At 45.4% G+C, this 24658-nt stretch overlaps 1 protein-coding gene across 1 annotated transcript; it reads right to left on the bottom strand.

The window, feature by feature from the left end:
- Positions 1-451: 451 nt before the first annotated feature.
- Positions 452-23499, bottom strand: LOC106588697 (ubiquitin-conjugating enzyme E2Q-like protein 1). The gene is made up of 3 exons (XM_014177961.3): positions 23120-23499; positions 21878-22802; positions 452-949 (listed from the first exon to the last, which is right to left on the bottom strand). Exons 2-3 carry the CDS (start codon positions 22607-22609, stop codon positions 818-820), a joined length of 864 nt encoding a protein of 287 aa, XP_014033436.1. The 5' UTR covers positions 22610-22802; positions 23120-23499; the 3' UTR covers positions 452-817.
- Positions 23500-24658: the final 1159 nt, after the last annotated feature.

The raw sequence follows: 24658 nt of genomic DNA, 5'->3' as shown, positions 1-24658 counted from the left end.
GATGAGATGGGAGGGTTGGATAAAAGAGGACAGGAAGGAAGGTGAGATGGGAGGGTGGGATAAAAGAGGAGAGGAAGGAAGGTGAGATGGGAGGGTGGGATAAAAGAGGACAGGAAGGAAGGTGAGATGGGAGGGTGGGATAAAAGAGGAGAGGAAGGAAGGTGAGATGGGAGGGTGGGATAAAAGAGGAGAGGAAGGAAGGTGAGATGGGAGGGTGGGATAAAAGAGGACAGGAAGGAAGGTGAGATGGGAGGGTGGGATAAAAGAGGACAGGAAGGAAGGTGAGATGGGAGGGTGGGATAAAAGAGGAGAGGGGATACATCTCCCTCTTCTCAGTAGTCTTTCACAGTCTTTCCACAAATCCCCACACAGTGGGTGTGGGTGTGTGGTTGGTGTGTGTGTGCGTGTGTCGGAAACCCAATCCATCAACCGCTGTGACAAACACTCCGTGGACACACACACACACACACACACTTTCCTGAATAAGTCAGTTCACGCACATCCCGCAGAACCTTCTACTCAGCCGAAGGAGGGATGAACACAGAGAGAGAGGAGGGAGGGAGGAGTGCAGCGCTGGAGGGAGGCTTGATGATGACGAGATTATGACGATTATCGGCAAAGTGAAGACGAAGTAGGCGAGCGTTCCTTCATTTGTTCCTTCTGAAGTCTCAGTGAGCTGATCAAAACAACAACAAGAAAAAACCCAAAGCAACCGAAAACAACTGGAGCGGTGGAGTGGTATGGTCAAGGAGGAGTTGAGTTAGCGTGGTGTGTCATGGTTAGCATGGCTAGCTAGCGTCATGGCCGGCCCATCTCCTCAGCCGTCAGACACAGGGGGGGAGACCCAGCCGTACTTCTCGTGGGTCTTCACCAGACTCTTAAAGGTGGCCTCCGCCTCTTTGCGGCTAAACGCCTTCTTGGACTTCCCTGCTTTTCTGCAGATACGCCCCTACGGAGAGAGAGAAAGAGAGGGAGGGAGGGAGGGAGGGAGGGAGGGAGGGAGGGAGGGAGGGAGGGAGGGAGGGAGAGATGATTAGTAGGGAATTGACGCCATTGATACATTGAAAACACACCCACACAGAAAGAGAGAGAGAGGGAGTGAGAATGAGTACAGTATCATCTGCATTCAACACCTCACTGAGTCAATTATACTGAGAAAAGAGGGACCCACAACCATCAACCATCCTTCCACAAGCTCCCTCGGTCCAACTCCCCAAGGTGACTACACAAGTCAGCTCTTTACGTAAAAAAACACTTCCTTGTCACAGATATTCAACACCCTTATGTCACCAGTACTGCATCTAAAGGAGGAATATCCTCATAAGGATGAATGGTAAAATAATTTGACAGGTGAATAATAACATACACTACATAACCAAAAATATGTCAACACCTGCTCATCGAACATCTCATTCCAAAATCATGGGCATTAATATGGAGTTGGTCCCCCCTTTGCTGCTATAACAGACTCCATTCTTCTGGGGAGGCTTTCTACTAGACGTTGGAACATTGCTGCGGGGACTTACTTCCATTCAGCCACAATAGGTCAGGCACTGATTTTGGGCGATTAGGCCTGGCTCACAGTCGGTGTTCCAATTCATCCCAAAGGTGTTCAATGGGGTTGAGGTCAGGGCTCTGTGCAGGCCAGTCAAGTTCTTCCACACCGATCTCGACGCTGAACCCCACACCGATCTCAAAGGAATCCCAACTCTGATCTTTTGCCAATTATTTGTCATATTTGATACAGTACATATAGTATCTTATATTTTTCCCAATGTGTAAACAGCAACAACAACAAAAAACACATCTGATCTTTTGAGTTCTGGTTTGTACCACATTTGTATGTGGTTCCCAATGAACTCTGATCCATTATGCAACCTCAGTCTGGACGCAGATTTTTTCCACATGACTTGCTGTTACCAAAACAACCACCCAAAATGTAATGGAACAGTGACAGAAAATGGACTGAAAAAAAGATCAGATATGAAGAACAAAAACTGAATTGGGTTCTTACGGCCCTGCTATATATCAGCCATCAGCCATCAGCCATTGAGGGGATGCTTTAAAAAAAAAAAAAAATGAAAGCTACTATGCTGCTCGCATTGCATTGCGTCCAAGCTCAAGAATCAGCCAGCTTAAATTCTCATTGGCTGACGCGCACTTTCATTCTATCTTGTGAATTGAAATAATGAAAAATAAAGTTGATTTTGGTTGTTTTCTGTGTAGCAGGTAGACTGTCACATTAAGTGACATGGGTAGTGTAGCTGAAGTGTTAGGGCGGTGTGCAGCATGTGTGTCGTTCCACATTTTATTTTAACTGCGAAACTATGCAATACATATAAATAAACTGAATAACAAAACAAACCGTGACGCAGAGTTGAAACATACACAAACTCAAAAACAATCTCCCACAAACCCTGGTAGAAAAAAAACCCTACTTAAGTATGATCTCCAATTAGAGACAACGAGGACCAGCTGCCTCTAATTGGAGATCATCCCAAACAAAACCCAACATAGAAATACAAAACTAGAACATGACAACATAGAAAAACTACACTAGAAAACCCCCCTGTCACGCCCCGACCTACTCTACCATAGAAAATAACATCTTTCTATGGTCAGGACGTGACAGATGGCTGTGTAAACACAACGTCTTTCACTCTCTTGAATGGGGAAAGTTATGCTATTATCTAATTAAATGTGATAAAATAAACAAGCCATCCAAGGTTTTTATAAATATTTTATTTATTTATTAATTATTTACAAATTCTGTATGGATCATGTTTTGTGAATGGGGGCATTGTCATGCTGAAACAGGAAAGGGCCTTCCCAGACCATTATTCCTCCTCCACCAAACTTTACAGTTGGCACTATGCATTCGGGCAGGTAGCGTTCTCCTGGCATCCGTCAAACACAGATTCGTCCATCGGACTGCCAGATGGTGAAGCGTAATTCATCACTCCAGAGAATGCATTTCCACTGCTCTAGAGTCCAATGGCGGCGAGCTTTACACCACTTCAGCTGACGCTTGGTATTGCGCATGGTGATCTTAGGCTTGTGTGCGGCTGCTCGGCCATGGAAACCCATTTCATGAAGATCCCGACGAACAGTTCTTGTGCTGAAGTTGCTTCCAGCAGTTTGGAACTCAATTTCAGACAGATGATTATTATGACCTATGTGCTTCAGCACTCAGTGGTCCCGTTCCGTGAGAATGTGTGGCCTACCACTTTGCGGCTGAGCCGTTGTTGCTCCTAGACATTTCCACTTCACAATAACAGCACTTACAGTTGAACGGGGCTGCTCTAGCAGGGCAGAAATTTGACAAACTGACTAGTTGGAAAGGTGGCATCCGATGGTGGTGCCACGTTGAAAGTAATTGAGTTCTTCCCTAAGACCATAAACTAATTTGAAGGGGCGTCCATACACTTTTGTATATATAGTTTATACATGACCACGGTTTTGGTGGTGACAGCTCAGGTGCTATGGATGCTGTTGCAACATTAATGTTGAAGGAAAGAGAAAGGAGAGAAAAACCTTTTAAGATGTCACTCTCGATTGCCAGAGAGAAGGAGCTACTCGGAGACTAGATCCTCTTCTCAGAGCCAACAATGAAACATTTCAACATCACAAATATGAAAAGCTATAAATATAGGAGATGATATTCTTGCGATGGCTGCAAAAAGCGTCCTATAAACAATTGAGTTGGTCAAAGAAGCAATTCCATCCAAACACAATCTCCCATCTTGGTAAAAAAAACAACAACTGTATTTCCTACACACACAAAGGCTAATAATATACAGTATGTGGCAGATGAGGAAAGAAGTGAGTGTAGGCGTTGCATGTGACGCTAAAGCTGGGATGATCTCTTAGCAACAGTGGCTCAGTCTTCTCTAAAGAGGATTGTGTGGGTGGGAGAACAAAATGACAAAACAAAAAAGCCCTGACTTTATCTTCAAAATATTAATATTTAGCCTCAGAGCCACAATAAGGGGCATACTGAGCTAATATAAGATGCATGGCTGATTCTGCTTTTGGAGGCGTTGTGTGTTGTCTTAAATTACATCATCTAATTTATGATTCACCTCTGGAGCAAAACGCTTTGAAGAGTCAACTCACACACACACACAGAGAAAGAGAGAGATAGAGAGGGGGAGGAAGTGAGAGACAGAGAAAGAGAGAGAGAGAGAGAGAGAGAGAGAGAGAGAGAGAGGGAGGGAGAGAGAGACAGAGAAAGAGAGAGAGAGAGGGAGGGAGGGAGAGAGCGAGAGAGAGGAAAAGAGACAGAGAAAGCGAGAGAGAGACAAAGAAAGCGAGAGAGAAAAAGCGAGAGAGAGAGAGAGACAGAGAGCGAGAGAGAGAAAGAGAACACAGGCCAGAATGGCTCCTTGCCACCACCACAGTAAATCAGTTTCCATTGGTCACACTCAAACCACATTAAAAGGTAATGTATTAAACGAGAGGTTCGTGTGTCTGGACGGTCATTTTGCGTCAAAGGGATCTCAGTAAGGCTCTGGTCAAATGTAGTGCACGATGATGACTCTATCTGCAAATCAAATCAAATCAAAGTTCATTTGTCACGTGCACCGAATACAACAGGTGTAGACCTTACAGTGAAATGCTTACTTACAGGCTCTAACCAGTAGTGCAAAAAAGGTATTAGGTGAACAATAGGTAGGTAAAGAAATAAAACAACAGTAAAAAGACAGGCTATATACAGTAGGGAGGCTATAAAAGTAGTGAGGTTAAATACAGACACCGGTTAGTCAGGCTGATTGAGGTAGTATGTACATGTAGATATGGTTAAAGTCACTATGCATATATGATGAACAGAGAGTAGCAGTAGCGTACAAGCATCTGAAATAGCACCCTATTCCTTATATTGTGCATTACCTTAGGATGCAATTTCAGAACCATTCTTTGTCTGGTCAAAAGTAGTGCACTATGTGTGGAACAGGGTATCAATTGAGACTCTGTTTCAGATTCAGCCATTTTGTGTCAAATGGCAGGCTTGTTGTCTGGTCGGACATTTTGTGTCTCAAAGATTCTGAGGATGAGTAGGATGGGGTCATAATGCTGAGTGGTCAGGTGATTAGGAACACAGTTTCCATGTCTAAATGCGCTGGTTAATGAGACTCAGTGACTCAGACAGACTAGAACAGGAACATAATAAGAACAGGAGGATCATCAGCTCAGAAGGAGAGACCTTTCTCCTGTCTCTCAGAGGAGACATACAAAGACATTAAGGCTGTATCTCAATAGTTAGAGTAGTAGTAGGCCTACTATAGAGAGAATCTCAAATGCATACGTCCGCTCTCCTCTCTTCTCACCTCCTTCTCAAAACCCATTGGAGGAGAAGGTTAGAGCGAAGGGACCTCTGGCTTTCTCATCCAATGGGTTTTGAGAAAGGGGCAAGGAGAGAGATGATGTGAGGGGTATGTAATTCAGATTCTCCCATAGACTATTGAGATTAGTGATGCACCGATATGACATTTTTGGCCGATACCGATATCCAATATTTTCCTTGACAAAAAAAAACGATACCGATAACCGATATTGACAATTTTAGCGGCCTTTTGAACATTCTAGTACAGTTAAATAGTTAACACACACACATGGACGCAGCGGTCTAAGGCACTGCATCTCAGTGCAAGAGGCGTCATTATAGTCCTTGGTTCGAATCCAGGTTGTATCACATCCGGCTGTAATTGGGAGTCCCATAGGGCGGCGCACAATTGGCCTAGCGTCGTCTGGGTTTGGCTGGGGTAGGCCGTCATTGTAAATAAGAATTTGTTGTTAACTGATTTGCCTAGTTAATTAAAGGTTACACACACACACACCACACTGACCAAAATAAATAGCTAGCCAGCTACTTAACCCTGTTGCCCAAAGCTAACGTTATAAGCAGCCAGCTAGCTTCATCTGGCTAGTGAGGCTCGACCGGACTATGTGTTGTGAAGCTAGCCACAATAAGGATTAGGCACAATAGTGGACTTTTCGGTTAGCCTTCAAAATAAAAGTATGGCATAAATCTACTATTTGTGTTCATTTGCGTCACTGTCAATGACATGCTTTTATTTTGAAGGCTAACCGAAAAGTCCACTGTTGTGGCTAATCCTTACGTATCGATGAATCATTGTGACATATGAAATACGATTGATAGTGTAATCAATGTGTAATAACTACATATAAAATGTATGAATGCGTTAAATAATTATTTTGTTGGCATTTATGTATGTCCCCATTACCTGTAAAACATAATCAAAACCTATTTCTTTCACTTACTTGCTGTGTTGTGTTGTTGTTCATTTGTTCAGTCGTTTCATTCTCAACCAGGATTTCTATGGAACGCCATTTGGGTCTTTGTGTGTCAAAAAATATACTATTTAACACTATTTTATGTGTCAAATAACACTATTTGACGTGTCAATTAAGCTTGTTGACCAATCAGGACCTGAATATGACTGCACGTCACATAATTATTTAATGCATTCATACATTTTATATGTAGTTATTACACATTGATTACACTATCAATCGTATTTCATATGTCACAATGATTCATCGATACGTAAGGATTAGCCACAACAGTGGACTTTTCAGTTAGCCTTCAAAATAAAAGCCTGTCATTGACAGTGACGCAAATGAATACAAATAGTAGAATTATGCCATACTTTTATTTTGAAGGCAAACCGCAAATTCCACTATTGTGCCTAATCCTTATTGTGGCTAGCTTCACAACACATAACCCGGTCCGGTCGAACCTCACTAGCCAGATGAAGCTAGCTGGCTGCTTATAACGTTAGCTTTGGCAACAGGGATAAGTAGCTGGTTAGCTATTTATTTTCATGAACTGAAGTTAAATTTCAATAGGCGAACAACAAGTGGCAACCTAGCTAATACTTACTCACAAGGATTCCTAAATCATTGCTAAGAATAATGAAAATGACTGCAGTTTCTACTGGTCATTGTTTTCAGGCTGGTTGTATTGGTGCTAGCTAGGTACCAAGCTAAAGTTAGCTATCCCAGAAGTTGCGGTCAAACAAATTATGTTTTATTACCAACGCGGTATTGTAAACACATCGTTCGTGGCCGGTGTTTGCTTGTTTGCAGACTGTTTTGTACAGCTTTGACAGTGCTACTATATCTTTTTTGACACGCAAAGACCCAAACGGCGTTCCATTGAATGTATGTTGTGACGCTATTACTATTACTGTGTAGCAGTGACGCAATTACTGTGTAACTCCGGTAGGACAACATCGGAAAAATAGTGCACTTGGTAGTGTTAACCGGTGCTCGACCAGTCGGCGAAAGCCATCATCACCCACGTCAGAGAACGGTTGATTGTCAAGGGCAATGACTTCCATTATCTTGGCTTTAATGGATTTCGCCTTTGAGTTGTCTCGCTGAAATGTTCTTACTCTTTCAAATGACTGCTTGACTTGTTGATTGTTCGATCCACACAGCAGACATTGTGGGCTAGGTTAGGAATGCTGTGTTGCACGTATAGCGCAACATTTTACGTGGAGTCATTACGTCATGTACCTTCGTTATATACGTATGCATGTCACCTTTGACATCGGTTTTGCACATCGGGCGTTAAACTAGACATCGGCCAATACCGATGTTAGCTAATATCGGCCGATTCTGATATGTTCACCAATATATCGTGTATCCCTAATTGAGATGCTCACTAAAGACACTGTGTCAGCAGTAATGGCCACCCTTTCTCAAAACCACTAAAACGAGTTGAAAAGTGAGGGAAATGTCTTGGTATTTTACCAGGCAAAATAATCCAGTTGAAGACTTATGACTTCGAGACAGACAAAGCCTCTTATCAATAACTCATTGAATTCCTGAAACCTAGGACCCATTCCAGAGAGGTGAAAGCTCAACTGGGTGAGACTGTTTAGCTTGCCTAACTAATCGTTACCTTGGTATAATCATGTCTGTGTTTTGGCCAGGACTCGACACCCTGTCCCGAACGGCGGGGGCAGGGCCCTGTGCCTCCATCTCGGCACTCCCCCACCGTTGTAAAAAAATATTTTGAAAGCTATAGAAATGCATTTATTAATGTCAACATTACTTTTTGACACATTTATTATATTATAGACACCTTAATGCATACTTTTAAATGATATTATATGAGCCAAACATTTTTAAAAAATTATATAAAATCATTACCCTTAAAGTATAGTTTTTGGAGATTACTATTGTTACTGTCCCCACTACAACCAAAAATACTTGAAACATTAAATTGAAATACTATAGAATTCCATTCATTCCTATGGAGGACTGCTCCTACTAGGGAGTGCCAATATGGCCGACCGGTGGCTTCAAAGCCTCTCAATGGCTAATAAATAGCATCAAAAATCCAGGGTTTATATACATCATTGGTTACAGCCCGACAAGGTTTGTGGCCATCTTTGCCATGGAGAGAGGTTGCCAGGGCGAATGAGAAGTGTCATTACCGTGGTGATTAATACCAGAGGACAACTGGCCAGTGGCCACTGGTTTAACACACAACCATTATTAGAGCAATTACAATACACACACACACGCATGCACAGCTAAATTCATCAACCTCATCAATTATGACCAATTAAACAATTAACAAATGACATTCAAAACAATTTCCTGAATTGTCTTGCACTGATTTAAATAAACTGGATATCACAGCCATTTGAGAGCTAAGCCTTATTTCCCCTAATCAACACTGCCTGGAAGAGAGCGATGTAGAGACTGACTACCTAATTGTTTACATTACATCAATCAACAATATCACTCCACCGGCCAGCACACTCCATTAACGTGTGACGATTATGTCTGTCCCCCTAGCCACTGCGCAGCGATTATTTCCTTCCCCTTGGCTGTGTGACGATTATTTCCGTCCTGTCTGACCTGTGCAATGGGTATTTCCTTCCTTCCTTCCTTCCTGTGGTGTGTGTGTGTGTGTGTGTGTGTGTGTGTGTGTGTGTGTGTGTGTGTGTGTGTGTGTGTGTGTGTGTGTGTGTGTGTGTGTGTGTGTGGACAAAATAGGGACTGAAACAACTCGTTCCTGCCCCAGGCATGTCCGGGCTGACTGACGCTTAACAAGACTGAAATAACAGAGAGAGCGAGAGAGAGAGAGATAGAAAGAGAGAGAGACAGAGAGAGAGGGTGAGAGACGGAGGGAGAGAGAGAGAGAGAGAGGAAGAGAAAGAAGGAGCAAGAGAGAGATGGAGAGAGAAAGATGGATAAAGAGAGAGATGGGGAAAAGAGAGAGAGGTGTGCTTGTGTGTGTGTGTGTGTGTGTGTGTGTGTGTGTGTGTGTGTGTGTGTGTGTGTGTGTGTGTGTGTGTGTGTGTGTGTGTGTGTGTGTGTGTGTGTTACATCCAGAGTGTGCTTGAGGCTGTACACTACAGTTGTCTATCATTGTTAATCTAGTTCACTTAAGCCTTCTCTCCTTTGCTTGCTCACATCCACAGTGACACACACTTGTCCGTTGTGTGAAGTGAAGTGGTTGATGGGTAATCTTGTGAATGGAGATCAATGGGCTGGGCGGCGGGCGCTCCGATCAGGGCCCCAGTGTATCTTGGTAAGAGGCTTTGCGCTTGGGATTATTGCGTAACGCCTAGCTACATGTGCCAGAGAACCGGATCAAGCTAGAGAAACATGCTATGGGACTGGAGAGCTGGGGATATTGTCAACACATCACTGAAGACTTGTTGACTGTGGAGATTCATGTGTAATATGCAAATCGTTGTGGGTTTAGTGATGTCTGACTGTGTGTAGCTTGTGCAACACGCAAGTAGATACAGCACCAGTCAAAAGTTTGGACCCACCTACTCATTCAAGGGTTTTTCTTTATTTTGACTTATCTACATTGTAGAATAATAGTGAAGACATCAAAACTATGAAATAACACATATGGAATCATGTAGTAACCAAAACAGCATTATCTCAACCAGCTTCACCTGGAATGCTTTTCCAACAGTCTTGAAGGAGTTCCCACATATGCTGAGCACTTGTTGGCTGCTTTTCCTTCACTCTGCGGTCCAACTCATCCTAAACCATCTCAATTGGGTTGACGTCGGAGGATTGTGGAGGCCAGGTCATCTGATACAGCACACCATCACTCTCCTTTTTGGTCAAATAGCCCTTACACAGTCTGGAGTTGTGTTGGGTCATTGTCCTGTTGAAAAACAGATGATAGTCCCACTAAGCGCAAACCAGATGGGATGGCGTATCGCAGCCAAATGCTGTGGTAGCCATGCTGGTTAAGTGTGCCTTGAATTCTAAATAAATCACAGACAGTGTCACCAGCAAAGCACCCCCACACCATCACATCCACCTCCTCCATGCTTCATGGTGGGAACCACACATGCGGAGATCATCCGTTCACCTACTCTGCGTCTCACTAAGACACGGCGGTTGGAACCAAAATTCTTACATTTGGACTCATCAGAACAAAGGACAGATATCCACCGGTCTAATGTCCATTGCTCGTGTTTCTTGGCCCAAGCAAGTTTCTTCTTATTATTGGTGTCCTTTAGTAGTGGTTTCTTTGCAACAATTCGACCATGAAGACCTGATTCGCGCGGTCTCCTCTGAATACTTGATGTTGAGATGTGTCTGTTACTTGAACTTTGTGAAGCATTTATTTGCGCTGCAATCTGAAGTGCAGTTAACTCTAATTAATTTATCCTCTGCAGCAGAGGTAACTCTGGGTCTTCCTTTCCAGTGGCGGTTCTCATGAGAGCCAGTTTCATCATAGCGCTTGATGGTTGTTGCAACTGCACTTGAAATTGACTGACCTTCATGTCTTAGAGTAATGATGGACTGTTGTTTCTCTTTGCTTATTTGAGCCGTTCTTGCCATAATATGGACTTGGTCTTTTACCAAATAGGGCTATTGTCACGTCCTGACCAGTAAAAGGGGTTATTTGTCATTGTAGTTTGGTCAGGGCGTGGCAGGGGAGTTTGTTTTGTGTGTTTCGGTGTTTTGGGGTTTAGGTTCTATGTTATCTATTTCTATGTTTATATCAGTCCAGAACCTACAGAGACGCTCTTCAGCCCGGAGCCTCCAGCGACGCTCTTCAGCCCGGAGCCTCCAGCGACGCTCCTCAGCCCTGAGCCTCCATTTTGGGGGGGGCACACGGGGAGTTTGGCAGAGTCAGGTTGGAGACCTGTGCTAACTCCCCATGCTTATTATGGGGAGCGACGGATCAAGCAAGCACCTTGTTACGCAGAAATGAGCATGGTGTCGCCCATAAGCACACACAGTCCGGTGCGGCAAATAAGGGCTCCGCAGCGTTGCTGGGCGAGAGTTGGCCGGCAGCCAGGAAGAAGTGTGCCGGCACAACAGATCTGGTCTCCAGTGCGTCTCCTCGGCCCAGTTTACCTTGCGCCTGCTCTACGCACAGCAGCCCTCATTCCCCAGCACAGCCCAGTTTGCCCTGTGCCAGCGCTCCGCCCGTGCCGGGTTACAGTGACCATCCAGCCAGGACGGGTTGTGCAGGCCGTGCGCTCCAGACCTCCAGTGTGCCTCCAAGACCCAGTGTACCCTGTGCCTGCTCCGCGCACTCTACCTCCAGTGCGCCACCATAGCCCTGTAAGGCCGGTGCCTGCTGTGAGCACGCGGTCCGAAGTACGTCTCCCCAGTCCGGTGAGACAAGTTCCAGCGCCCCGAAGGAAGCCTCTAATGATGGTCAATGGTCCGACGTCTCCAGCGATAATCCATGGAATGAAGCCTCCAGTGATGATCCATGGCCCGGAGCCTGTAGTGTTAATCCATGGCACGCAGCCTCCAGTGATGATCCATGGCCCGGAGCCCGTCGGGATGATCCAAGGCACGAAGCCTCCAGTGATGATCCATGGCCCGGAGCTTGTAGGGATGATCCATGTCACGAAGTCTCCAGTGATAACCCATGGCCCGGAGCCTCCAGTGATGATCCATGGCACAAAGCCTCCAGTGATTATCCATGACGCGGAACCAGTAGTGATGACCCATGGCACGGAGCCTGCAGCGAAGTTCCCCAGTCCAGAACCTACAGAGACGCTCTTCAGCCCGGAGCCTCCAGCGACGCTCTTCAGCCCGGAGCCTCCAGCGACGCTCCTCAGCCCTGAGCCTCCAGCGACGCTCCTCAGCCCGGAGCCTCCAGCGACGCTCCTCAGCCCGGAGTCTTCTGAAGGGGAGCTACGCCCAGAGCCAGAGCCACCTCCGTAGTGGGAGGATTGGGAAGGGGGGTTGTAGCACAGGGACCATCGTTGACGGTGGCCACCCTCCTTTCCCTCCCTTTAAGTTTGGGGTTGTTTTTGTTTTTGAGGTGCATTTGGGGTCTGCTCTCATCAAGGCAAGGTGGCTACTTTGAAGAATCTAAAATCTAAAATATATTTTGATATGTTTAACACTTTTTTTGGTTACAACATGTGTAATTTCATAGTTTTGATGTCTTGACTATTATTCTACAATGCAGAAAATAGTAAAAATAAAGAAAAACCTGGAATGAGTAGGTGTGTCCAAACGTTTGACTGGTACTGAATATAAAGGGTTTCTAGACTTTTAATAATATCTTCCTGGTAGAAGATGAAGTGTAGAAAAGCAAAACATTTGAGAGTGAATTTGGTCTTAATTCAACAAAGGTCCTCTCTGGACGTGGTTATGTTCATGGCCGTCATGACCGCTGCCCTTATTAGCTGTGTTAACGTGCGATAATGTGTACTCCGAGCATGCGCTGACTAACTGGCAAGTGTCTTCACTGACATTTTCAACCTCTCCTTGTCTGAATCTCTAATACCTACATGTTTCAAGCAGACCACCATAGTCCCTGTGCCCTAGAACACTAAGGTAACCTACCTAAATGACTAACGACCCGTAGCACTCACGTCTGTAGCCATGAAATGCTTTGAAAGGCTGGTCATGGCTCACATCAACATCATTATCCCAGAAACCCTAGACCAACTCCAATTTGCATAGCGCACCAACAGATCTGTATATATCAATGATGTCGCTCTTGCTGCTAGTGATTCTCTGATCTACCTCTACACAGACGACACCATTCTGCATACATCTGGCCCTTCTTTGGACACTGTGCTAACAAACCTCCAAACAAGCTTCAATGCCATACAACACTCCTTCCGAGGCCTCCAACTGCTTTTAAATGCAAGTACAACTAAGTGCATGCTCTTCAACCGATTGCTGCCCGCACCTGCCCATCCGTCTAGCATCACTACTCTGGACGGTTCTGACTTAGAATATGTGGACAACTACAAATGCCTAGGTGTCTGGTTAGACTGTAAACTCTCCTTCCAGACTCACATTAAACATCTCCAATCCAAAATGAAATCTAGAATCAGTTTCATATTTCGCAACATATTCTCCTTCACTCATGCTGCCAAACATACTCTCGTAAAACTGACTATCCTACCGATCCTTGACTTCGGCGATGTCATTTACAAAATAGCCTCCAACACTCTACTCAGCAATCTGGATGTAGCCTATCACAGTGCCATCCATTTTGTCACCAAAGCCCCATATACTACCCACCACTGCGACCTGTATGATGTTGTTGGCTGGCCATCACTACATATTCCTCGCCAAACCCACTGGCTCCAGGTCATCTATAAGTCTATGCTACGTAAAGCCCCGCCTTATCTCAGCTTACTGGTCACCATAGCAACACCCACCCGTAGCACAAGCTCCAGCAGGTATATTTCACTGGTCATCCCCAAAGCCAACACTTCCTTTGGCCGCCTTTCCTTTCAGTTCTCTGATGCCAATGACTGGAACGAATTGCAAAAATCACTGAAGCTGGAGTCTTATATCTCCCTCTCTAACTTTAAGCATCAGCTGTCAGAGCAGCTTACCGATCACTGTACCTGTACACAGCCAATCTGTAAATAGCACACCCAACTACCTCATCCCCATATTATTACTTATCCTCTTTTGCACTCCAGTATCTCTATTCTCTACTTGCACATCATAATCTGCACATCTATCACTCCAGTGTTAAAGCTAAAGTGTAATTATTTCGCCTCCATGGCCTATTTATAGCCTTACCTCCCTACTCTTCTACATTTGCACACACTGCACATTTTTCTATTGTGTTATTGACTGTACATTTGTTTATGTGTAACTCTGTGTTGTTGTTTTTGTCGCACTGCTTTGCTTTATCTTGGCCAGGTCGCAGTTGTAAATGAGAACTTGTTCTCAACTGGCCTACCTGGTTAAATAAAGGTGAAATAAAAAAATAAATCAAAGATCCACAGATGATGCCATCTCTATTGCACTCCACACTGCCCTTTCACACCTGGACTAAAGGAACACCTATGTGAGAATGCTATTCATTGACTACATCTCAGCGTTCAACACCATAGTGCCCTCAAAGCTCATCACTAAGCTAAGGACCCTGGGACTAAACACCTCCCTCTGCAACTAGATCCTGGACTTCCTGATGGGCTGCCCCCAGGTGGTAAGGGTAGGTAACAACACATCCGCCATGCTGATCCTCAACACGGGGGCCTCTCAGGGGTGCGTGCTCAGTCCCTGTTCACTCATGACTGCACCGCCAGGCACACCTCCAACACTATCATTAAGTTTGCTGATGACACAACAGTGGTAGGCCTGATCACCGACAACGATGAGACAGCCTATAGGAAGGAGGTCAGAGACCTGACACTTACACAACAACCTCTCCCTCAACGTGATCAAGACAAAGAAGATGATTGTGGACTACAGGAAAAGAAGAACCGAGCACGCCCCAATTCTCATCGACGGGGCTGTAGTGGAGCAGGTTGAGAGCTTCAAGTTGAGGGCTTCCACATCACCAACAAACTAACATGGTCCAAGCACACCATGACAGTTGTGAAGAGGAAACGACAGTCTCCCCCAGGAGACTGAAAAGATTTGGCATGGGTCCTCAGATCCTCAAAAGGTTTTACAGCTGCACCATCGAGAGCATCCTGACTGGTTGCATCAATGCCTGCTATGGCAACAGCTCGTCCACCGACCGCAAAGGCTGATTTCAAGTTTTCATAACAATCGGTAAACGGCATTTTTGGACACCGATTTACGGCCGATTACATTACAATCCACGAAGAGACTGCGTGGCAGGCTGACCACCTGTTACGCGAGTGCAGCAAGGAGCCAAGGTAAGTTGCTAGTTAGCATTAAACGTATCTTATAAAAAACAATCAATCTTAACATAATCACTAGTTAACCACATGTCACGACTGTTCAAAGGAGCGGACCAAAATGCAGCGTGTTCGTAGTTCCACATATTTCTTAAACGTGAAACTGAATGCAATACACTTAAATACTAGAATATACAAAAACAACAAACCGTGACGCAGAGAGGAAAACACACTACTCAAAAGATAATAACCCACAAACAACAATGAGAAAAACCCCTACTCAAATATGATCTCTAATCAGAGGCAATGAGGATCAGCTGCCTCCAATTAGAGATCAACCCCAAACAATCCCAACATAGAAATAGAAAACATAGAACAACCCAAAACACCCCCCTGTCATGCCCTGCCCTACTCTACTATAGAAAATTACATCTTACTAGGGTCAGGACGTGACAGTACCCCCCCCCCAAAGGTGCAGACTCCGAACGCAAAAAAAACAACAAAAAAAACAAAAAAAACAAACACAAAACACAAAGGGAGGGTAGGGTGGGTGACTAATGTCTATGGCGACGGCTCTGGTTCCGGGCGTAGTACCCCCACCGCCCGCTGATCCCCCCCGCTTCTGTATGTCAGGAGGAACCAGACCATGGATCATCGCCGGATGCTTCGGACCACCAACCGCCGCTGAAGACTCTGGGCTAAAGGCCACCGCTGAAGACTCTGGGCTGCAGACCGCCGCTGAAGGCTCTGGGTTGCAGACCCCCGCTGAAGGCTCTGGGTTGCAGACCGCCGCTGAAGGCTCTGGGTTGCAGACCCCCGCTGAAGGCTCTGGGTTGCAGACCCCCGCTGAAGGCTCTGGGTTGCAGACCAGCGCTGAAGGCTCTGGGTTGCAGACCCCCGCTGAAGGCTCTGGGTTGCAGACCGCCGCTGAAGGCTCTGGGTTGCAGACCCCCGCTGAAGGCTCTGGGTTGCAGACCACCGCTGAAGGCTCTGGGTTGCAGACCAGCGCTGAAGGCTCTGGGTTGCAGACCCCCGCTGAAGGCTCTGGGTTGCAGACCGCCGCTGAAGGCTCTGGGTTGCAGACCCCCGCTGAAGGCTCTGGGTTGCAGACCCCCGCTGAAGGCTCTGGGTTGCAGACCCCCGCTGAAGGCTCTGGGTTGCAGACCACCGCTGAAGGCTCTGGGTTGCAGACCAGCGCTGAAGGCTCTGGGTTGCAGACCAGCGCTGAAGGCTCTTGGTTGCAGACCACCGCTGAAGGCTCTTGGCTGCAGACCACCGCTGAGGGCTCCGGGCTGAGGAGCGTCGCTGGAGGCTCCGGGCTGAGGAGCATCGCAGGAGGCTCCGGGCTGAGGAGCGTCGCTGGAGGCTCCGGACTAGGGATGCGCACTGGAGGTCCGATGCGTGGGACTGGCATAGGTGGCGCCAGACTGGTAACACGCACCTCAGGTCGAGTGCAGGGAGCAGGAACAGGACACCCCGGACTGGGCAGGCGCACTGGAGGCCTGATGCATGGAGCTGGCATAGGAGGCGCCAGACTAGTAACACGCACCTCAGGGCGAGTGCGGGGAGCAGGCACAGGACATACTAGGCTATGGAGGCGCACTGGAGGGAGAGTGCGAGGAGCAGGAATCGGTCTCACCGGACTGGGGAGACGCACTAAGGGCCGAGAGCTCACTGCAGGCACTGGCTGTACCGGGTTATGGCTGCGCACTGGAGGAATAGTGCGAGGAGCAGGAATCGGTCTCACCGGACTGGGGAGACGCATTAAGGGCTGAGTGCTCACAGCAGGCACTGGCTGTACCGGGTTATGAATGAGCACTGGAGGGAGAGTGCGAGGAGCAGGAATCGGTCTCACCGGACTGGGGAGACAAACTAAGGGCCGAGTGCTCACAGCAGGCACTGGCTGTACCGGGTAATGGATACGTACTGGAGACTTGGTGCGTGGTACTGGCTTGGATGGCTCCAGACTGGTAACACACACCTCAGGACTTGTGCAGGGAGCAGGGACAGGACACTCCGGACTGGGTATGCGCACTGGAGGTCTGATGCGTGGAACTGGCTTAGGTGGCGCCAGACTGGTAACACGCACCTCAAGACGAGTGCAGGGAGCAGGAACAGGACGTTCTGGGCTATGTAGGCGAACTGGGGACCTGGCATGCTGAGCAGGCCTACTCCTTCCGGGTTCAATAACCATCTTCGCCCTACACCGGCGAGGAGCTTGCACTGACCGCACCGGGCTGTGAGTGCGTATGGGCGATATAGTGCGCACCACACAGTAACTCATCGCTCGCTCCTCCGCACGCCCGCTCCGCCTTGCACTTTCTGCCAGTACTTCCCTTCGAAATCTCGCGTCGAGCTCCGCGCTTGACTCCTGTACTGACTTCTGTCTGCTCCACGGCTCTCACAGGAAGTTCGATCAGGGCTCCCCCCTGATGTTGACAAACTGCCCTTACGCCCCCACCCCCAAAGAATTATGGGGCTGCCTCTCCACCTTGATTATAGGTGGATATAGTGCTTCATAGTAACGTCGCTCCCTCTTGTCTTCCTCTAGTTCCTCCTTCGGGCGACGATACTCCCCAGCCTGGCTCCAGGGTCCTTTACCGTCTAATATTTCCTCCCAAGTCCACGACTCCAAGTACTTCTCCTCACGCCGCTTGATCCTTTTATGGTGGGTTATTCTGTCACGGCTGTTCGAAGGAGCGGACCAAAATGCAGCGTGTTCGTAGTTCCACATATTTCTTCAACGTGAAACTGAATGCAATACACTTAAATACTAGAATATACAAAAACAACAAACCGTGACGCAGAGAGGAAAACACACTACTCAAAAGATAATAACACACAAACAACAATGAGAAAAACCCCTACTTAAATATGATCTCTAATCAGAGGCAATGAGGATCAGCTGCCTCCAATTAGAGATCAACCCCAAACAATCCCAACATAGAAATAGAAAACTAGAACTTAAACATAGAAATAGAAAACATAGAACAACCCAAAACACCCCGTCACGCCCTGCCCTACTCTACTATAGAAAATGACATCTTACTAGGGTCAGGACGTGACACCACATGGTTGATGATATCACTAGTTTAACTAGCTTGTCCAGCGTTGCATTTAATCAATGCGGTGACTGTTAATTTATCATCGAATCACAGCCTACTTCGCCAAACGGATGATGATTTAACAAAAGCGCATTTATGAAAAAAGCACACTCGTTGCACCAATGTACCTAACCATAAACATCAATGCCTTTCTTAAAATCAATACACGTATATTTTCTTAAACCTGCATATTTAGTGAAAAGAAATTCATGTTAGCAGGCAATATTAACTAGGGAAATTGTGTCACTCCTCTTGCGTACAGTGCAAGCAGAGTCAGGGTATATGCAGCAGTTTGGGCCGCCTGGCTCGTTGCGAACTGTGTGAAGACCATTTCTTCCTAACAAAGACCGTAATTAATTTGCCAGAATTTTACATAATTATGACATAACATTGAAGATTGTGCAATGTAACAGCAATATTTAGACTTAGGGTTGCCACCCGTTCGATAAAATATGGAACGGTTCCGTATTTCACTGAAAGAATAAAAGTTTTGTTTTCGAAATGATCGTTTCCGGATTTTACAATATTAATGATGGCTCGTATTTCTGGAGCACCAAGTCTAGGTCCAAGAGGCTTCTAAACAGCTTCTACACCCAAGCCATAAGACTCCTGAACAGCTAATCAAATGGCTACCCAGACTATTTGCATTGCCCCCCCCCCCACCCTCTTCTACGCTGCTGCTACTCTCTGTTATTATCTATGCATAGGCACTTTAATAACTCTACCTACATGTACATATTACCTCAATTACCTCGACACCGGTTCCCCCTGTATATAGCCCCGCTATTGTTATTTACGGCACAGACAAATGAAAATTTATTTGATTTGATAATGCTGATAATCACCCAAGGTCAAACCACTTCTAAAAACCATTCAGTGATTGAATTGGAGCGGTGCAGCTCACATGTTCTACAGCTTGAGTACCACTTATAGAATATTCCCTCTAAGATATGAACTCTGGTACTGTCAAATTAAAGAACCATCTTTAATCTAAAAACCTAGTCTTCTTCTGCTACCCTGGGGTCACAGCCATGGGAATCTATTGTCTTTCTACTCAGTAATTACATCATCGTCCCATTCAAGAGATGGTTGTTATTGGAGGTGATCATTTCTATCTCAAGCAGAACCACCACAGGGAACCACAGAGTAGCAGTACTGGTGGCACTAGAGGAGGAATTACTTTGTGTTAGTTTCACATTCAGGATATGGCAAACCAATCACATGGGAAATTAGGATACACACATACAGAGATGCACAAGCAAAGACACATGCGCATGCACACGCACGCACTTGCATAATTAATCAATATTGTTTTCATTAGCAAACTGGAGGAGGAAGGCACTGGGAAGTAATTAGTGTATACTGACTGCAGAGCTGCTCCTCTCTCTCTCTCTCTCTCGCTCTCTCTCTTTCTCATTCTCTCTCTCTCTTACTATCTCCCCATCAGAGTGTAATCAGAGATAAGATGGAAAGAATAACCGACTAATCCAGATGATGACAAAAGGTCTTCGCTGTCGCGAGTCAATTCTAGAACCTTGTGATGTTCTGTCTTGGCTGATACTGGAAAAAAAAGAAAATGGTGTACTCTGAATACTGAATGTGTGTGTGTTGGTGTGTGTGTCTGTGTGTGTGTGTGTGTGCATGCGTGCGTGTGCATGTGTGCAATTTTGAAAGTAAAGATGACCCTTGAAGCTAAATACCTATCACAAGTCCCCCCGGAGACCATTTCCAGTCATGTTATTTGGGTCTCCCTCACGAGCCTTAAGGCCTCAACCAGTGGGATGGAGATGAGGACCACTACCTTCACAGCTGCTTCTGCTCACAATGCATCATTAGGATCTAATTGGCTCGTAATACATTATAAATGTATTAAGTGTAAATGAAATACTTGAGATGATGTGTACATCACCAATCTATATTATTGTCTTTGCTAGTCTTTGCTATGGATCCTTTTGGGTGTTTTTCCTTACATTGCCCATGCATTTACAATTGTGACCACATCTTATGTGTCAATGTACCTGAATTATTTGAAGTGATATGCACGATATCAATGCATAATATTGAAAACTGAACCACCACACATACCTTTGCTTTACATTGTCCATTAGACTAAGCATATGTTTCTTCCTCTCTAATAATTCATGCATTTAATAGACCTATAATAACACCTGCATGACCCAATGTCAACTGGAATTCAACTGAAATTCCGTTACATCATCAAAGAGAAAAGGGAAAAACTACCACTCTTAGGTCATTGGAGGGAAATCACATGACATGCTTACATAAATTCCCCCTGTCATAACGCTATCATAACAATGACGTCACATGTGACTGGCGAACCCAAACCGTCAGTCAAAGCAGCTAGATTCAAGGAATGACAAGCAATAACGTTCTAATGCATGAAATGCTCTACTTGTTCATGTGGTGCATTTCATGCATCAGCGTACTGATTGAATAGGATCAGGTCAACAAACATGATAAATTGTAGGGAAATGATCATATTTGATGACAGAGTGGGTGAGAATGTTGCAGTGTCTGATTTACATAGGTTCTGCTCAGTCCGTATCTGTCAAAGAGGACAGGACAGGTAGAGGGGAGACAAGCTACTGACTGACTGGATGATGCTTGGTCAATGTGGTTCCAATGACTTTATAGGCTACCTGCAGTAGTTTAATTACATGTTTTAGTACATTTTTTACATCTATGATTTCAAATCATTCCTGTAGGCTTGAGGAAATTAAACCCCCATACACATGTATTCTATATCTGGCCAACAACTAGATTATCTGGAGTGACCTTGTCATTCTATGGTAGACATTTATTTCCCCCTTTCTGGAGGTGATAAAATATGATGCATTCCAATGAGGAGATAGGAGGAGGAATATACATCTCACACGGAGTAGAGAACATTCAGAGCACAGTAGCGAAATGGCGTCTGTAATGTCACAGCTAAAGATTAATCACGTCTAAGATGGGGAGATGGATTCCCGCCTCTCCCTTTCTCTCTCTCAGAGCTGGGGGAGAGATATAGGTCTCACTATATGAGATCTGTATCACAGTAAAACACCATTCTGATTCTGCTCAGTTTGGCAGATATGAGCAATGGCAAGCTGTAACTAACTCGCACAGTCTCCTGACAGTATTAGACGTTCATCCAAGTTTCTCAAGCTTCAAATTTCGAAATTGTTGCAAAGATCAAATTTCTAAGTGTTTAAGGTTAAATTAAGGCATTAACTCCGAAATCCTAAAGTACGGGCTAACGTTTGAGATAGGGTTAAAACAGAAATCTCAAAAACAACTTTCTATTACTGGATTCCAACTTGCAACCTTTGAAATCAGAGCAGGTGCTTTTGCCCTTCCGTGTACACAACGCAGTAGAAAAACAGAAACCTACTTGAAGGTAACAGTGCTCAGACATGAATGGACGTCGAATACTGACTTGTATCATGGATGGACGTCGAATACTGACTTGTATCATGGGTGACCTAGCTGCAACTACTTCGTATTGACAGGCATTATGCAGTATGGGTTCACTAAATTAACATTATGCATGTTGCATGAGTGTCATGTATGAACATTCAACACTAAATATTCAGCGTCCGCTGCGTCTGATGTTCCAAAACACACACGGGAAGAATGCATTAACAAAACAAATATCCTCACCTGTCCTTTTACCAGACTTGCCGCAAATTGTCTCATCACGGCTTCCACTGTGTAGGCGCTGGACCATCCGCGGGGGGTTAACAACTCCATACATATCGCTCCACCGTCCAGAACGTACCCGTTTTCCAACCGGGGGGTGAGAACCCGCATGAATGGCGGAGAGAACGGGAAATTGTCGGGGAAAGAGACATTCAGCAGAATGAACTCGGTGTTTGTTTCTTTCATGTCCTGCCACAGCGCCGAGTCTTTGTCCACCTGGTGGAGCTTGACGTTCCAGTCAAATAGATTGTCGTCGACCAGCTCGACCGTTATAAAGTTGTCTCCCAACCGCCGGATCTCCTGGAGTTCCTTCATAAGTCTCCTCGTCCGGACTTGGGTGCAGTGCTGCCGGTGAGGGGCTAGTGGTGGTATTGAGGCACTGGTCGCTGATTTTCCAACCCCGATCCCACCTCCTCCTCCTCCGCCTCCCATCTGCTGTTTCTCATTGGCGTCCTTGCCCTGTTGCTTATCCTTTACGGACGGTTTGTCCTTGCTGTTGTGCTGGTCCAGCTTTTTCGCTTTGATCTCGGGGGTGCTGAGGAGGTTGTTCGTCTCGTTGGTGGTCTGACAGTGCTGCTTAGTGTTCTTCGTGTTCCCCTTGGTTCCCTTTAGCGAGCCCTGGTGATGCTTGGGGTCCTCTGTGTCCCGGTCGTGAAGACGAATCAGACCGATTTTCCGCAGTAGAGTGGCCATTATGTTTTCGCCGAGCGCAGGGCGATCAAAATGCACGATTCTCCCTTAACAGCCAACCACTGATGTTAGACTGTGAAACCGTAAAAAAAAACGTCAACAGTGTGCCGCAATCGCTCAGCTATACTGCAGCCTCTGGACAGACGCTTGCATGTAGCCTAGTCTTTCTTCAGTGCATCATTCCGATGAGGTCCGACTGAAAAAACACACAAGCCATGAATAAACCAATGAACTGCTGTCTAATCGATTTGCAGTCTAATAAATCTGCCACTGAATATAAAAAATAATCATATTCAATATTAGCCTAGTGGACTGACTGTGTTGTGGCTATTGACTGCATTCCTAGTTGCAATGGTTGCTTAATATCTCTGCTCTTATCCAATAGGCAACAAAGCGCACTGAATAGATAGATGCTTTGAAATAAGCCTATACACTATTATGTATGTTAGAAACGAATATAGAAAACACATAGAATAGCTTCTCTATTTTAATATAGCCTGCACATCGACTTACCATTTATACGTCCGTTCGGAAAAATGTAGCCTTGGCGACGAAAAGGCGAATCTGCAGCAGCACTGGCAGCAGCTATTACAGTGGAGAGGGATATCAAACGGTTACTATCCAGCAACGTTCCCGTTGATGTGACCTGGAAGAGCGAGCTAAAGCCTTTGATGTAACTGCAGCTGCCGCGACACTGTATCTACTGAGGACAAACCAACTCCACTAATCCTTGGCGAGGACTCACACAATCCTCGTTAGCTCGCTGCGCTCACTCACACACAAATAGCAGTAGCGGAACGGAACGACCAGCCAGACGTGGGTTGGCTTTGGCCGCTCTACCTTGTTGGAATGGATAATGATGTGGACAGGAGTGAGAGCGATAGATGTGGACGGAAGAGGAGAGAGTGAAAGTGGGCTGGGCTTTTTAGCCAATGTCATCCTATCATAGCCGATACATATGGTCGTTTTCTCCACTTTCCAGGCCTATATGACTCAGGGTTGGGGTCAATTCCCTTCAATTCCAGTCAAGTCAGAAAGTAGGGTGATGTCAGCATTAGTGGGACATCAGGTGTTGTGGTACATTTGTGTTTGAGGGTACTGTTCTGTGTTGATTTTGCAACCCAATCACAATAAATGTTATTGGGCTGTTGGTGAATCAATTAAAATGTTATTTGGCATTGCTTCGTAAACAACAGGTATACTAACAGTAGGGTTGTGTAGGTTACTTTCTAAATGTAAACCGTTACAGTTACTAGTTATCGGTCCAAAATTGTAATCAGTAATGTAATTTGGGATTACCTAAACTCAGTAATGTAATCTGATTACATTCTGTTACTTTTAGATCCTTTTCCCCTTAAATATGAGGCATTAGAAGACAAAAAGGTATGTTACCACTTAAACGACATCTACTGCAGGATAAATCAATGTTAAAGTTCACATAGCTGGACATATATGGATGTTACATTTTACTTTATGGGTTGATTATGTTGGCTTCTTCTAACCCATCACTTTCAACTACATATAATAACAAGATTAAATTATATCTTTACATTAAAAACCAAAGTCTATCAGAATTCCAGTCATTCCAGTAAATGTTATACCCCTTGATCTTCAAGAATAGGACTTGGAAATATGGAAGTATAGATTAGCCAAATTGTTTTACCTGAGCATAACCCCAAAACTAAGGACTTATTAGCCAGCCTACTCTGTTGTTTATGATTTTGTTGTCATGGAGGACTGATTGGGCTCATTGATTCGAGTTGAAAAATGTATGCTGCGCTCATGGAATGGCATGCTTTGCTATTTACATGTGAAAATTAATGCTGTATGCTGCATTTGCAGTCACCCTGCCTCTGTTTTGGTAAAAAGCTGAGGGATGGGTCTGGAAAAATGAATCCACTCTCAGATTAATAGACGGAGCTATGGATGCAAGGACTGACCATCCATGATATAAAATGTATTGTTTTAACCATGTTATACAGTGTTTGTTTACATTTATAATGTTTACAAACATTGGAGATATACAAGCTTATATTTTGGGTTCTCATGGAG

This window comes from Salmo salar, chromosome 27 (assembly GCF_965601325.2).
Source record: "Salmo salar chromosome 27, fSalSal1, whole genome shotgun sequence".
Taxonomy (NCBI): Eukaryota; Metazoa; Chordata; class Actinopteri; order Salmoniformes; family Salmonidae; genus Salmo; species Salmo salar.
The sequence above is the reverse complement of the archived record's forward strand: the minus strand, read 5'-3'. Positions and strand labels throughout refer to the sequence as shown.